General features: G+C 45.4%; 1 protein-coding gene across 2 annotated transcripts in view; it reads left to right on the top strand.

Moving 5' to 3' along the window:
* The window catches only part of Dcun1d4 (defective in cullin neddylation 1 domain containing 4), a 76,950-nt gene that overhangs the window by 23,892 nt on the left and 35,926 nt on the right, over window positions 1–17,132 (top strand). For both annotated transcript variants that reach the window (XM_036200590.1, XM_036200591.1), the window contains 4 exons: window positions 3,233–3,303; window positions 3,474–3,513; window positions 11,686–11,800; window positions 14,718–14,809. In XM_036200590.1, coding sequence (XP_036056483.1) covers window positions 3,233–3,303; window positions 3,474–3,513; window positions 11,686–11,800; window positions 14,718–14,809 — 318 coding nt within the window. Of the gene's footprint in view, window positions 1–3,232; window positions 3,304–3,473; window positions 3,514–11,685; window positions 11,801–14,717; window positions 14,810–17,132 lie in introns of those variants that run through there.

Here is a 17,132-nt window from a genome sequence, read left to right as displayed (position 1 = left end):
CACTTGCGTAGAATGTAATTGTGAGCATCCCTGTGTCTTTCCCAGTGTGTAGAGAGTTCCTGCCCCCATCACTGTGTGTGCATGTCTACACTTTTATACGTAGCAACGCTGTTATGGGTTGTGGAGACGTGTCAGGCCACTCGCATCAGTCACAGAGGAGCTCTGACTTTGGGGTCTTTGGTACTTTGATAGGTCTTCTGAGTTAGACCTACATAGATAGGAGCTATTTTCCGTGGTGGCTTGGTGTGGAGTTGATAGTTTTAATTGAGTATTCTAGGCACTGTGGTTGGGTGTGACCCATCTTGACATCGTGTAAGCAGGCAGTTTTGCATAGTTTCATCATTATAGCACTATACAGGGTAACTTGTTTTTTCATTCTATAGATAGAGTTGAAAATTAGGTTGAATTAATGTGGTGATATTTTATTTGTGTTGAAATGTGTGATATTTTATTTGTGCTTTAATAAATAAAGTTTGCCTGGAGATCAGAGGAAAAAGTTAACCACAACACAGAAGTCATGCAGTGTTAGTACACGCCTTTAATCCTATCACTTGGCAGGCAGGAGTTCAAGGCCACACTGGAAACGTGTGGTGGCACACGCCTTAAATTCCAAAGCTAGTTAACCATGGAGGTCTAGAGGTCTGTACAGACAGACAGGAAGTGACAGAGCTGTATAGGAAGAGGAGGTGATGTAGCTGGGCGGAGAGAGCAAATCAGAACAGAACAGAACAGAAAGGCATCTAGGCATGGGTAGACAGGAGTAGGTCTCTTTGGAAGCTGTGGAGTTGTGAGGTTGACTGTGGCTTGTTCTGCTTCTGATCTTTCAGTGTTCACCCCGATACCTGGCTTCAGGTTTTTTATTAATAAAACGCTTTAAGATTCATGTTACAAATGAACTTAAACCTGTGGACTGGCGATTTGAACCAACTTCTAGACCAGGTCAGAATGTACAGCACATAGTTGCTTTTGGCCTGCGCCCCTGCGGACTGGGTTGAGTATGGAGGGGAGATGATGGGTGTACAGTAGAAAGAGAGGGATTTGTGGACTGGTGTGAAAGACACTCAGAAGCCAGGGCAGGATGTAGTAGCTCATGAATGTGGGGACTCACTGTGAGGATAACTTGCTGCTTCTCTTGTGTGTCTTCCATCTTTACTACAGGGAAGGGGATGGTTGAACCACCTCCATTTATGTAGGCACACTTATGCAAAGTCTGGCATGGCCTGAACAGCAGGCTAGTGAAGTGACATGGTGGCCACAGGACGTGTGCTACATGTGTGCTGGCCTTTTGACACGTCCTTTCTGCCTTCCCTTCTGCTGTCCTCAGTGGCAAGACAGCCCATGGTCTCAGCGTTGGTTTCAGGGTTGGGGGTGGGGAGCAAAGTGATAATGGAATGTATTGGCTTGTTCTGTTTCTAAACCGAATACTGAGATGGTTGTGGTTTGGTAGTTGCAGAAGGGCGTGGGAGTTGTGTATTGCAGCTCCCCACAGCCTCTTGTAGGGCAGGTAAATACCGTTGTTCCTGGCTTAGAGACCCTGTCCATTTTTATTAAGTATAAACACGAGGAGGTGTGTATACTGTGCACACACATGCACATGTGTCCGTTCTCATCCTGTGCACCATTCTGAGCCTTTCCTGTGCAGGTGTGTGCTAAGTGGGTCATCAGGATTGATCTTGTGCCATTTACCTCCAGTATGGCTAGATTATTCGGATCCAGACAATTAACAGGGGTCTTAGCTTATGCTTGTGTTTCTAAGATTGGGTCTTGAAGATGCCCCTCCCCCTGCAGTGGGGTTTTAGGGGAACCACCACGCCTGGCCAGGAGTCCATCTCTAAGGCCTCTTTAGAGGTTCTGGGTGGCAGTGTCTGCTAGTGTGGTTCAGGTGTACATGTATGTCATCTGTTCCTGTGCCCACCCGTGACTGTCAGGGACATCTTGTTGCTTGGCTGCCAGCCCTGCAGGGCTGCCCATGAGTGGATTCCTAGGGCAAGTGAGCCTGTTTGACAAATTGAGAGCAGCAGCGGCCCAGTGGGTCCAGCCCCGCAGACAACTCACATGGTCGCATCTAACCCCTGGGTGTGCTCTCTACGTCTGGTGCATGCCCCCAGTGATTGCAGCGAAGTGACTTAAAATGGTGTGACTCTGAGAGTGTCTTTTCTAGGCCACTTTCAGTCTAACATTTGTGATTGGAAAGAAATGGAATTAATGTAAATCCTGCTATTTATAAAAATGCTTACCCGATACATTTTCAAATATCAAATTATTAATAACCTTTTAGCTCCTTTGTATAGTCTTCATATATGTATGTGCACACACTTCAAAATCTTGTCTGCGTGTGTGTGGTGCTAAGGACTGACCTAGGGCCTCATACATGCTAGGTTAGGACTCTACCACTGAGCTATATCCTTGACTATAAAAGCATTTGAGGTGGGAAATTCCAAAGCCTGGTAGTGTACTGCAGTTGTACTGTGCAAGGTTCCAGCACGGAGCAGCCTCCGGGCTCTCTCATGCCTGACATAGCACGCAGTCCTGAAGTGGTTAGAGGTGATGCGTGGATGCCTCTGTGCATGGGGAGAGTGCTTACTCAGGAGTGCGGCTCTGAGTGTGTGGCATTCTCCACTGTTGCAGGGCCTGCAGGTAACGGCATACTACCCTGTGCTCTGGGACCAACAATTCACAAGACAGTTCTTTATCTGTGTGTTTAAGGGGAGGTGGAGGGTTATATAGATTCCTGTACTGTATAATCAACCACAGAAAAAATACAGTGTAAGATTATAAAGTGCCAAATATTGGTATACCATTCTGTCTTTTTCTGGCTGAGAGTGTGCTTGTCATACCAAAATTCTGGGGAGGGATGGGAAAGCGAGCCCATTCCCTCTGAGATCTGAGCCATCTTCTATTCGCATGGCTCCTTTGAGTTCCTACCATTATTTATGTCTTCCTAGGAGATACAGGTTGGCTGCTGGCAGGATTTCACAGCTACTGCAGGATTTTCCTTTTACCTTAGAATTGCCATGAACCCCCATGCCTTTTAGCATTTGGTTGGAGATTGGACTTTATGGTGAGAACTTATTTCTGGGGGCTGAGTTAGTAGTTGCATGTTGTTTACCTGTAAGTATCCAATTAATTGAGGCACTAAAACAACTATTTACGTTTACTTTTGAGCGTTGGAAATTTCTTACTGTCTGCGAAACAGCTAACACTGATTTCTTTTCTCCCTTTTCTTTTAAAGACTTTCAGCTGAACTCTCATCTCTCAACACTGGCAAACATTCATAAGATCTACCATACCCTTAACAAGCTAGTAAGTCAGTCTTTAAAGATCCAGTTGCCAGCTTTGAAGCAGCCCCATTGGGCAAGGGCTTTTGATAAAAGAATGTACGCTGTGGCTATCATTGCTTACAAAAATACTGAGCTTTCGCGCTTGCTGTAGGGTGTGCGGTTTCTTGGTGTTAATGATCATATTTCTTACAGAATCTGACAGAAGACGTTGGCCAAGACGACCACCAAACAGGTAAATGTGAACACTTCTGACTTTTAAGTAAGCATGCTGAGGTGTCACTGTGAAAGGGGAGCCACAGGGGCTTTGAGTCACCATCCTAATGCCCTCAGTGAACAAGCTGTCACTGTTGAGGGCCCCAGGTGAAAAGGCAGTCACGTGACAGCCGATTCCCAGCAGGGAATCTGTTCCAAAGCTTTGCCTTGTGTTAGCTCTCTGACTTCCTCAGAGGGCCTGAAGATTCTTCAGCAGGTTTCAGGAGCAGCCCTTTTACTCACTGGAGCATCTCAGCTCGTGCTGAAAGGCCCCGGGAACGCAGCCCAGAAGGCCTTGGGTCGCATGGCAGAGTGGTTTGAAAGGCGGGAAGGTGTTTGTGTCCCGTGGAGGCGTTTGTGTCCCGTGGAGGCCCTGAGTGGATGAAAGAAGAAACAAAAGGAGGACGTGACTGCTCCTAGGTGTGGAGGAGGAGAAGGCTTTTTGTAGTTAAGAAGGAGAGTATAGCCAGAGGCGTCTCTGTGGCCATGACCCGCCTGCTGAACTGGGCCACGACAGGAGAGAGAGGAGGGGAGAGGGAGAGAGGGTAACCAGAGGAGCAGCCAAGAGGTCAAGAGGTCAAAAGAGGGAAGTTATAGAGGAAAGAGCAGCCGAGGGATGGACAGCCCAGCCCGGCCCAGTCTCTGGGCTGGAAACCTTTAGGGTGTGGGTAGGGTATGACAGCCAGGAATACCTGGTAACAGGTAGGGACTGAGGGATGCTGGGAGAGCCTGGTGACCAGTGTCAGCTTTGATTTGTTAATAGGCACCTCAGTTTGCCTTTTGTCCCGGGTTTGAGACCTAATCCTGAGGGTTCCTGAGTGGGAAAGTGGACACCTGGTTCTTAAAGTTATACTAGAGCCATGGTCCTCATGGTTTAAATAGCATGTGATTTCCTTATTTCAACCTCACGTGGTCTCAGTGTTTGCACCCAGGCCATGATGCAACTGACCACACACCCTGAGAGTCACTTCTCTAAGCTATTTATGATTCTAAAGTTCAGGAACATGCATTTCATCTACAGCTACAAAATTTGTGGCAAAATTATTAAAAGGTATTGTTAAATATAAAAATTACTACAGTTCGACAGTAGTGGATTCAGGCTCCTGTGATGGAACACCCTAGAGCTAGACTTACAGTCATGTCTGGGGAGGGCCTGTTCTCCCTGGTGGCCTTTTCTGATTCTGTGTTCAGGAGAGGAGGCACCCACAGGATTCTTTCATAAGTCTCTAGTCTCAGTCATCAGGGATTCACCCCTGTGACCCCATCAATCCTAAAGACCCCAGCTCTCCATCCCAGTACTTTGAGAATTGGATGTCAGCATATGAATCTTGGAGGGTCACATTCAGGCCAAGCTTGTTGAAGAAACCTGAATGGCACCAAAGTGAATGGAGTGAAACTTGCTGACTTTGGATCTCCCAATCTGCCACTTTCCCTAGTACTCTGTCTAATGTTGTTTCCCCCCCAGATGTTTTTGTGCATGTATATATGTTTGTGTTTTCTGAAACACCCATGGTATTTAAGTTTTCATTGAATGGTAGATTGTTGACATGTAGACCTCCCCCACATCTTCTTCCCAGATTGATTCCAAGTCAGTTGAAATTTAAGCAGAAGACAGAGTTTGAAGAACTAGTCTGTTGGAATGCACTGGCTTTTCAGTACTCACCAGGTCCAGGCTGTCGCAGCTGCTGTGTGCTCTACACCAGCCCTGTGATGGAGGAAGGCCTCTTGCTCTGCTGGGTGGGGGCATCTCAGGGTAGCTGGCCTCTCTGCTCAGCTTCCTCTCTCGGGGTCCCCAAATAGACCAGACAGGGAGGAGGAACTGGGGAACAGATTGTGCCAGGTGTATTGAGGTCAGTGGCAAACAGGTCCATTTTCAAAGTAGCACATTTTAAAAGGATCTGTTCTCTTTTTAAATTGCTGCTTAATTGTCCAGTCCATGGGTCTATCGTATGTTCTCCAGTCTGCTGGTGTCCATTTGTCTGCTTGAGTTTAACTCTCAGCTCTGTTCAGTAATACTAGAATAATATCTCCAGGGTCAAGTTAATAATTAAGGAGAAAAACACAACTCTCCACTTGAAACTGTTGGTGGTCATGAAGCTTTTCCTTTTTTTAACTTAGCAGTTGGTGATGAGGTTTTAGTTTTTAAAATAGGATTGTGTATTAGTAAGATTCTAAGATTGTCTTAGCTATGGTAACAACACTTTATTTCTGACTTATGAATATTATATAGTTAATTTTGGAGTTTAGATTTAAATGAGTAATTGGTACTATACCATCTAAATTCATACCTGATGTTTAAGTTACAAATGGCACTATGATAACTGTAACTTTCACTTAAGGAAGGTGATGGGGGATAGTGTGTTTGGCCCTGGCCACCTGTCTATCCCTTGGTCCCCAGATGTGTTTCCTTGATCCCCAGCTGTGACTGAGTGCCTGGACATTGTCGATTGGTGTTCATGGTATGTGTGTACTCGTGTGTGTGTGTGTGTGTGTGTGTGTGTGTGTGTGTGTGTGTGTGCTCATAGAGTGTATGCACACTTGTATGTTAAAGTGTGTGTGTAGGAGCTCACGGAGTATGTATATGTTCATAGGTGTTTGTATGTATGCTTGTGTGTGTATGCTCATGGTATGTGTGTATATATTGGGTGTGTGTGTGTATATATGGGGTGTTTGCATGTATATACAGATGTACTGTGTGGGTAACTTGGAGGGACTAGAGGTTGATATCAAATGTCTTTACTTGCTTCTCCTCCACCCTGTTTTTTTTTAAAGAGGGTGTCTCAATGAACTTCGAGCTCACTGGTTTTGGCTAGACTTGATTGGCCAGTAAGCACCCAGTTCCGCCTGTCTTTGTCTATTCTCTTGGGACCAAGATGACAGGCACATGCCACCATGCTCATCTTTTATGTGAGTGCTGGAGATTCAAACCCAGGTCCTCATATTTGTAGGACAAGCACGCACTGAACCATCTCCCTGGACCAGGGCTTGTGTGCTAGCGTATTAGTACAGTTCCACATCTGGCTGTGGCATCTGTTGTGTTTCCCGCTCGACAGCATACACTGTAGAAGTCAGACAGTGGAAAATGAGTGAGGCTTGGACATGTGAGCAAGCATATTGTTTCTTCGACTGTCCAACAGGGCCCTGAGCACCATCCATAAACATTGTGTGTGGAAGAGCCAAGACCATGCCCGAGGGTGGGGCATCTCATGGACTGCCTTGTGCTTCTGATCTCCCACAAGGGAGGCAGGGAGAGAGAGGAGTATGAGGAAAAGCAGCTCTGAAATAGAGAATTAACAAAAGAAAAACACATTGGGAGGGAAGTCAGGAAAGCGGTTATACATGCCGGAGCTGGTGTTATTTACAGATAAGTAGGAAAATTTTGTTCTTTTAAAATTACTAGTTTTATTTGAACTGATGTATTTAAGAAAATGAAATAAAATCCTAGGTACTGGAGAGATATCTAAGAATGCTGTGTGTATTCATCAGCTGAAGCTATGAAATCTCTGACTGAGTGATCAGGGCAGTGAGCTTCGTGAAAACACTTGGTGGAGCAGAATGAGCTGTGTGCAGTGTTATGAAGTGAGACAGTGCCGTGGACAGCAGGCTCACCAGAATGCACAAGGCAGGCTGAGGTGTGCGTCTAACATGTGGTTAAGTTTGGACAAGTCAGAAACAGCCTTTCCCTCCTGTTTGGGGGATGAGCAGTAATTGGGCACACGAGTTGCCAGATCTTATGAGAGATTGACTCTAACAGGGACTCTTGCTGAGGCTGGTCAGGTAAGGTGCTCACATGAAGGCAGGAGGACCTGCTCCAGGATCAGTTCAGAATAGCGTGCCAAGTTAAACTGTTAGGAGAACAGCGAGGTGAGTAGACGATTCAGGTGACCTCAAGTTGCCTTTAAAACTAGATTTTCTGGAACAGTACTAAAGCAGGCCTATTGAAAAATGTCAGCAGTATTTTAAACTGTTTAATATGGGAAGAAAGACTGTATTAATTGACTTCATTGAAAAGCTAAAAAATAATTTGTTCTTTTGAAATAGTAAACCCCTAAAATCAATCTGAACTTTCAGGTAAAAACTTTCATATACAATTGGGTTTTAAAGTTTGTGTATGTCTCTGTGTGTGTGTATGTGTGTGTGTGTATGTGTGTAAAGTGTATGTGTGAAACTTTCTGGAATAGGTTTGAAATTTCCTTCCATCTTTATATGGATTTTGGGAATCCAGACTCAGGTTACTAGGTTTTCATGACAGATTCCTTAACTGAACACACCATCTTGCTGGCCCTACATTTTATTTCATTGTCTCTTTAATGGTTGTCTCAGTGCCGTACCATTTAGGAGAAATTTGTATCTGTATAGTCTCAGCATTCTGGAGGCTGAGGCAGAAGGATTGAGAGTTCAAGGCTGGCCTGAGCCATCTAGGAAGACCCTGATTTGAAAGCTCCAGGGCTGGGGCGTGCTGGTCAGCAGTAGAACATTTGCCCGGCTTGTGTGAGCTCCTGAGTCCGTGCTGTAAGGAAAGGAAGTACTCTGTGACTGAGTGTGGAAAAGCTGTGGCCTTGAATCCTTGCCACCTCAAATGTCAGGTGGGCTGTAGTTCATTTCTGAGGCACACAGGCTCATAGGAGTTCTTGATTGTGCTATCTACTTGAGATTTCTTTTTCTGTAAAAATAGAGTTAAATTGAGGTGAAATATGTATTTAAACTTTGGAGCCTAAATTTATTGAGATAAATGAATAAAAATTTGTAGAATACCCATTTAGAATTAAGGATGGTATTTTAAGAAGCACTGTATTGCTAGTACACGTGAAGTCAGCTTTGCTGACGAATGGGGAGGTATGACAGGAATGATGGTGCATTATCTAATCATAGGTGTTTCAGGTCTATGGAAATGTTCTGATTTTAAGCAGCTGATTTATGCATGTTGTAGGAACACATTTATTCAGTAAATACATAACTGTCTAAGGAACTCAATAAAGTATCTTTTTGCTATCATAAATTATTAGATAGACAAGTGAACCCTACAGGAAACCACAAACAAAGATGTACCTTTTTCCTTTCCTGTGTTTTTGTTGTTTTGAGACAGTGTCTGATCTTCAACTCAGATTGGCCTTGAACTCACGTAGGTAGCCTGTGTTGGTCTTGAACTTGCAACCTTTCTGCCTTAGCTTCCTGAGTGTTGTGATTACAGGCCGAGATAGTAGGCATTGACCACTACTGCCCAAGATGCACTCCTGTGTGTGTGTGCACTTTAAAAGGCCCTGGTAGGTTCTCTGGGTTGTGATCTACCGGGCCAGAGAAGCAAGAGAAGCATAGGAGGCCGGAAGCAGGTGTGCTGCTGAACCTGGGTATGTGTTGGCTCAGGTCTTGTTGGGAAGTTTGTTCTTTTAAGTAAACTCACAAAACATTGCAACATTGCTTTCCTGTAGCCTGGAAAGTTCCCTCTGGGTCTGTCCTCCCCATCTGTCCTGAGAAGCAGCAATCGGTGCAGGGGCAGAGTTGTGGTCGTCAGAGGGACGAGTAGACGTGGCTTACGTGTGGAAAATGGCTGGTAACAGTTACTATGCCAATACTTAGAGCAGAAAGATCTAAGAGAAGTCATATCTCTTAGCTAGGAGCTAAAAATTTTGAATAAAGTAAGGCTTCAAACTTGAGGATATGAGTAAGGTCTACACAGATGAGATATTGATTCATGAAACTTACAGAAGGAAGCATTCCTTGGTAAGAAAACTAGTTGATGTAACGTGTTTGTGTGCTTACCCAAGATGCACTACTGTTGGTGAGTAGGATCGGTGAGCGCAGACATTGTGCTGCTGTTTCTAAAGGAGCCAGTGCATTATGTTTTATTGGAGGAGACTTTATTTTCTCATGGACTAAGGAGATAAGTGCATTTTCCTATGTTCTGTAAACACTGTGGGAGGGAAAGGCTGCTGCCAGACCAGATGCTCTTGGAAGGAACTGCCCATCCCTCTTGTGTGTCCGTCTGGGGTGGTGGAAGCCCACTTGCAGTGGCAGGCATGCCCCCAGTTCTGGACACTGTTTCAGGCTCTATGACTAGGTAGCGCCAACATTTTCCTTCTTCAGGCCTACGAGGCATCAGTGAGCAAGGATAACATCCTCCTCAGTGCTGATTGTCTGCAGGAGCTGAGGTCACTGCAGAGTTTAAACCCCTGAGTACGCTGTGGTGTGCTTGGTGAACAGGACACTTTTCTGTAGGGAAGGTGGATGGGTGTGTGTGGGGGGGTTGGTAGGCAGCACCCCCTCCCCCTGGTTCTTTTCCTCTTCTCAGCTGCTGTTGTGAGAGGTAGAGAGAACTTTGTATCTCCGAGGAACCTTCCTCTTTTGGACAGTTAGGCTCCAGGCAGGTTGCTGGGCGTCATCCGCCTATGCCTGTTGGATATCAGGTTCTGGACTGAGGGAGTGAGCACACTAACACCCAGGGACTGTCCGGTACCAGCTCTGGGCATGAGTCCATTTGGGAGAGCCTAAAAACATGTCACCTAGGAAATGTAGCAGAATGGTAGAGGCCTAAGTGACCTGAGATTTGGTCCCAGCTCATCACTGCTCTCAGCTGCTTGTGACTCTGGCTGCTGACCACCCTTATCTCTCACGCCACCCAGTTAACTGTGGTCTGGCCTCCATCCATCATCCCAGCTCTTTAGCACATGTGGCTTTGTGCCTCACACAGTGGCCTCTATGTATGTGGCCATGGAGCCAGTCCCCGCACCCCAGTCACCCCTTCTCTGGCTTCGGGGATGCATAGAGGTTGTTACCTTCTTTTCTTAGCCCTCTGAATGGCTGTCCACCCTAGGGTTTGGGGACAGAGAGCTCGAGACTGATGGTGGCTGAGAGCTGGCTTTGCCACTGTCTTCTACCAGTTCCTTACCCTTCAGCTGCACACACTGACACAGTGTGTGTCATCAAATGTTTGTTGAATGGATGTTCGTTCTCAAGAAACTTGTGAGAGGGCAAAAGAGAGAGAACACCTTTGCCATTCTTCAAACGACAAAGGAATAAGAGGCCTAAACTAGGTTAGCAGTTACCCAGACTACAGTGTTAGCTGGAGAGCCGAGCATCCATTGAATGCGATTGACATAGCCTAGCATGCTTCCGGCATGGCTGTCTATCCACAGCCTTTCCACCAAGGGGTGAGGAAGGAGGGATGGGGGAATGGTGTGTGATCATTTTTGAGACCTTGGAAAGTCATCAAGTGTCTGAGCTGTGGTTCCCCAGCTATTAACATAGAGAGCTGCCATTGCCTGTCATGTGCAGGGTTCTAAATGGCATGACTGGTGTCACTCATGCCCAAACTGGGTGTTTAATGTCTTCTAATTATGGTTTAAGAGTCTGCAGTGAGACTGCCCAGAATTGGACCCTGGTTTTCCCATTCACCTCATTTCTGTCACTCCTTCTCTGCTGAGTGCCTTTCTTTGTAGTCCTTTTGGTTAGGAGTGAGTTTATGCAAGGGTTAAAATAGGACCTGCAGCACTATACACACACACACACACACACACACACACACACACACACACACACACACACATATACCAGTGTTATTGAATATTGTCGTGTTTCCATATCCTTTTCTAAGTTACAGTTACGCTTCCTGACAAGCCCTGTCTGAAGGTGGCAGTCATTTGCAAGCGGCAGAAACAAGGAACAGTCACTGTGAAACTTGTGTTTCGAAGTCAGATTTCTCCCCACCCTCCCGGTCCCCACCCCCAGCAGCATCCCTTGAAGCCTGTGTTAGGACTGGGGTGCCTGTGTTTATTTTAGGTGGCGTTACTGGTTAGTCTGCTGGCCTCGTGAAGTTGTGTATGTGACGGCAAGACAGTTTGTCTTGAAGGAGCGTTGGCATGTAAGAAGCAGGACATCGGTGATTTCCGCGAGCATGGCCTCTGCAGTAAAGCTCCCTTCTCGTGGGGAGTGGGGAGTGGGGAGTATTCACTTGAGTAATGGCAAGGTTTATTTCATGTTATAGCGTTTCCTCAAAGAGGAGCTAAAACTCATTTTCCCTCTGTAATGGTGTTGACTGATACCATCTAACCACATCACAGGGTAGGCAGGCCACAGGGTAGGTTATTTAGCGGTGACACTGGGTGGAAGTCCGTGTGCCATGCCTTAATCTTGTGTTGTCCGCTTTTGTCCCTAGGAAGCCTGCGGTCCTGCAGCTCTTCAGACTGCTTTAGTAAAGTGATGCCACCAAGGAAAAAGAGAAGACCTGCCTCTGGAGATGACTTATCTGCCAAGAAAAGCAGGCATGACAGGTAGCGTGCAGAGGCCATGACACAGGTCAAGGGCATGCGCCCACGTGGAGGTGTGCAGGTCTGCCTCATGCATGAGGGGCTTTGTTGAGTGCAAGGGCTAGCTGACATATTCTCCACTTCTGTGGGTGACAGTTAGTTAATTATTTAACGATGCTTATTTTATGTCTTGGCATGTAGAACTTAAAAAGAAAATAGGCAATTTGAGATTTTAGAAATTAGTTTTTGAAATTTCTTTTTGGTTTTTCAAGACAGGGTTTCTCTGTGTAGCGTTGGTGCCTGTCCTGGAACTCGCTCTGTAGATCAGGCCAGCCTCGAACTCACAGAGATCCGCCTCCCAAGTGCTGGGGTTAAAGGCATGGCCTTTAGTTTTGTATTAATCAATTGATCCTCTAAAACTGGGGTGGCATCACTTTTTTCCATTGGTGCCTGTCTGGTAGAGCCTGGAAAAGCCTGTGAGGAGTGGGTGTCTGTCCTTTGGAGAGGGTCTCACTAGCTGCAGCCACAGGACCAGACAGAGTGAGAGTATCAGCCATATTCATCATATTGTTGAGAATTTAATGAAAATGGAAAAGCAAGGCTACTTAAATCATGTTTGGACAAGTCACATGTTAATTATGGTGATGCCAAGGACTGTTACGTATTTTTCTTAGATGTCTTTACCGTTTTGCCTTGATCTCAATAAGTAACTTTTCCTTTCATCACATGACAAATTTCCTGTCTTGTCTTTTCTCCTTTTTTCCAATCTTTCCCTGATCCCACTCTGGCTGATTTCATCAGTGGTCTGCCAATCATCTTTAAATGGAGGGCCTGAGATGGTTTTGTTTCTTTCTTGCTGCGATGCTTCATTTGTTACAACTCAGTTGGAGGAGCAGAGGCAGAAGCAGAAATGAGCGCAATGCCACAGTTAATATCTGAGCAGAAAACGTTATCTAGGAGAGAGGGATTTCCAGGATAACCACCAGCTGTTTTCCGGCCAGTGGTTTTCAGTGCTATGAAGCTAAGTACCTTGTATCAGAGAACTGGTGAATTCGCATACTCATGTAGCAATCTGTGCTGTCAATTTTTGCTTTCGGTATAACTTGATATGATACTAATAGACTATGAAAACTCCAGCCTAAAAGCTGCCAGTTCAGGTGAAGTTTTCGAGTTTGATTCTTGGCCTTTTAATAACTTGATTTACATACCACAAAGTTGATAGGTTTGAAGTGTATAATTCAGTTTGTTTTTTGAGCTGAGTTGTATAAGCTGTCACTACGATCCAGTGTCGGAACATTTCTATCATCCCAGCCGGTCTCTCCAGCCCCATGGTTCACCTCTCTGCCATCTTATCCACATGGTCTTCTGGTTTCACTTTCGTACTTAGCATGGTGTTTTTGAGGCCCATCTGTGTGATAATGTGCACCAATCTTTTGTTTCTCTTAGCTGCTCCATTAGTTTTCCATTGTCTGGTCTTGGGCAAGTTTTAGTTCTAGGGAATTTTTACCTTACGTTGCCTTACAGGAGAACTACAGGTTTATAGATGAGTTAAGGCTAAGATAGGAATGTGCAGTCCCTTTCTCTTTGAACCTGTGGCTGGTAGCCATTGCATTTATGTAGGTTATTATGGAGTTTGTAGGTTCAATAACTTAAAACCGTCCAGCATGATGGTCTAATGATGATAGCTACCAGAATTTCTGTCAGAGGTTTACACCAGTAATCAGTCCTTGTCTAGGTCACGAATGAACACTTGTGAATAAATTTACTAAAATAGGGAATTGTCTATGATTGTTACATTAGTATATAAATAAAGTTATATTCATGAATATTAATACAGGTGGATGTATGCGATGGGTTAAGATATATACACATTTTGTAGCCAGATCACAGTAGGAGCTCCTGCCTGCTCCATGTGGGAAGCTCCCTTCAGGTCTGTCACGAGATGAGGGTCTCCTGTGTTGCAGGAGGCTACTCTGCTTCCTAATCCTGGTCTCCAGCTCAGGCCACCCAGCAGGCTTATAGTGGAGTACCGGGAGCCAGGGAGCTGTTCTCTCTCTCCCAAGAGACTTCTTCCAGCCTTGCACCTGGATTAATTTTGTTCTGGAAGCTTGGACATGAGTTGATGTTTCTCCTTATTTGCTTAATGTTTTCTGGCTTAACTTACTACTTAAATTCCTCCTCAGCCTGTGCTTACCCCAACTTTCCTGACACAGATATCAGGAAGATTTCATGGAGAGATAGGAGTAGTTAGTGTATTTTAGGGTCATTATGAATGCCTTATTTCTTGGCATGTTTCCACACATATTGGAATCTTTCTGTAGGCAAGTTTATCAAGTAACTAATATATTTAATTCGTACTGACTGTTGATAAGATAGTTGTAGTCCCAGCACTCGGGAGGCAGAGCCAGGGGGATCTCTGTGAGTTCGAGGCCAGCCTGGGCTACCAAGTGAGTTCCAGGAAAGGCGCAAAGCTACACAGGGAAACCCTGTCTCAAAAAACCAAAAAAAAAAATAAAATAAAATAAAAAGATAGTTGTAGTCCTTAATGTTTAATTCTTTATTAAGATATGAGTGTATTTCAGCACTAGCTATGAAACCGCTTATGCTTGAAAATGCAGGGAGTGAAGTTTTAAAATATATTTAAAACACCAGTTGAGTGCCGGGCGGTGGTGGTGGCAGCGCACACCTGTAATCCCAGCACTCAAGAGGCAGAGGCAGGTGGATCTCTGTGAGTTCGAGGCCAGCCTGATCTACAAAGCGAGTTCTAGGACAGCCTCCAAAGCTACAGAGAAACCGTGTCTCGAAAAATCAAAATCAAAAACAAAAACAAAAAACAAACAAACAAAAAACACCGGTTGAGTAGATGTCTGGTTTATACCAAAGAACCTGCTACCTGAACTCAGTATCTTAAATAACATGAAACTGCCTTTTCCACTTGTAGCATGTACAGGAAGTACGAGTCAACCAGAATTAAGACTGAAGAAGAGGCCTTCTCCAGTAAGCGGTGCCTGGAGTGGTTTTATGAGTACGCAGGTAAGATCAAATCCTTAGGCGAAGAAGAAGCATCTTAGAGGAGACCACAGGATTTTAAAACATGGACTTTTCAAAGTGTGTGTGTGTGTGTGTGTGTGTGTGTGTGTGTGGCATAGAGGCAGAGCGGAGGAAAGGGATGTAGTTGGAGCCAATCACTAAATACCCTATTTATAGCCAGCAGCTAAGCCCAAGAATTCAGAACACTGGGAGGGAACTGAAAAGATGAAACCCACTTGGGAGCAACCCTTGGGGTTGCTAAGAAACCTAGTTAGAATACCGATAGTGGGTCATTACTTGGTTTAAGCATCACAGCTAAACTAAGCTTTGCTGTTTTGAACTTCATCCCTGTACGTGGGATTCCCTTACACTGAGTGTCTCTATTTTGAAAGATCATCTGGTAGACACGGTTTGCCTCGTGTTCAGAATGTCTGAAAATCGAGTCGCCTCTTTGCAGTTTACTCGGACTGGTTGGACAGCACAGTGGCAGCCTTGGCCTTGCGGTCGCTGCTGGTGCCGAGCGGGGAGAGGGAGAATGTCAGACAAGTGCTGTCTGCAGGCTTCTTGACCTTCATCCCCCTCTCCCCCACACATTTTAGGCCTTCTCAACTTGACTGTTGAACTTTTGCACAATCACCTCGACTGTCTCAACGGCCCTCACACCCGTCTTCCTGTCACTGGTCTTGATTCTAGACTGACTTCCATGTGTCTCTGGCTGTAGTACTTAGAAGCAGCTCATGTATGCCGTGCTCTGACATTATCCCCTCCCTGCCTGCCACTTACAAAGTCTCTGTTGCCTCCAGGATGCCAGCACGGCTCCACCGTCCCTCTGCTGGAATGCTTTTTTCCCCTTTCCCATGTGAACTGTTCTTTTTACTTCTTACCAGTATTTACCGACCATGAAATCTGGTTGGGGGCTCCTGAATTATAAGGGCCTTACGGTCTTCTTCTCACTTCCACAGGACTTTGGTCATAACTTGTTTTGTCCACCTTTGAGTGTAAGATTTAGGATTTCTGTTTTCCTTGCTTAAACTCTACCCTTTACTGTAATGAGAGTCCTGTCTCTCACCACAGAGACTGACGCAGGGGGCCAGATTCCCTCCCTGGGCTTGGCAGGTATGCAGTGAGAGAAGAGCATCTTTATCTGGGGCGTGAGTACGGGGCTGGGGAGGTTTGAAAGGATACAATCCCGACTCTTAGTTTTCACTTGAGTGTAGAGTCCTTGTGAAGTACCTCTGTACTTCTAGTGATTTCTCCTTTTATAGTTCCAGCTGGATTTTGTGTGCAGGGAGTGGACACTGGTACAGACACCTGATGTTATTGGAGTGTATCTGTTTTCAAGCTTCATTAGAGCATGAGTCTTTGAAGACATGCTTGAATTCGATGTAAAAGTGGTTGACAGTTTCCACAGGCTCAGAAAAGGTCTGAGTGGACAAAGAGGTGTTCTACATTCTTACTACATTATGAGGATCTTTTGATTGCTTGCGTTGACTCACATTTATTTCTATGAAAATATGTTCTAAAATTATGGAAATTTAAAAGCAAATGAAAGAGTTTGCTTTTTGTTTTTTAAGAGGGCAAGATGGAATTGCCTTCTTGCTTGCTTTCCTTTGACTGTAGGTGACACTTTGGAAATAAAAATAAAGCCACATTATTTGGGTTCCTTGGGGTCGCTGATGGGTCCCTGTAGTCCCCCATGCTTGCAGAGTTTGTGTGGGTGAGTTTATCTGTGTTTATAGTCCCGGAGCCTTCTCCCATTTTTAACCTTTGCATCTTGTGTGCCTTATCAGCTGGAAAACTGGCTTCAGATCGGGAGACCAAGATCCAGTTGGTGCCACGCTCACTTTGACTATCTGAGGCACACGATGAGCTGAAGTGTAGGGCAGGCATAGGTTGGGAGAGGCACCGGGTGGCCTTTGGTGTGGCTGTGGCATGTCTGTAGGAAAAGGCCGGGAGGCGCCTGGAGGCTGGCCTATGAGCAGGTGTGCTGGTTTGAGCTGAGGGCAAATGCTGACTCCTTCCCTGCCTTTTAACTTGACATGAAGGCAGGCTTGGTAGATTGGTTCATGTGAGTGGATCTCTAGTTCTTTCCACAGCCCCCATTCTCCTGTTGTTCCTCAGTACACACAGCCCAAGGCCAGAATGGTTTAACACATGCTGAGGTGGAGATTCTCACCTTTCCAAACCAGTGTAAACTCAGTTACTGAGTCCAGAAGTTCGCTAAATAAACCCTGTCCTCTGGGTCATCTTCCTGTGTCTGGTTGTAGGTTTATTCCCGTTCTAAATTAGTTGAAACAGGATTGGCCAGGATAGAGGCAGTGTTTAG

This window comes from Onychomys torridus, chromosome 10 (assembly GCF_903995425.1).
Source record: "Onychomys torridus chromosome 10, mOncTor1.1, whole genome shotgun sequence".
Taxonomy (NCBI): domain Eukaryota; kingdom Metazoa; phylum Chordata; class Mammalia; order Rodentia; family Cricetidae; genus Onychomys; species Onychomys torridus.
This window is presented reverse-complemented; position numbering and strand designations above follow the sequence as displayed.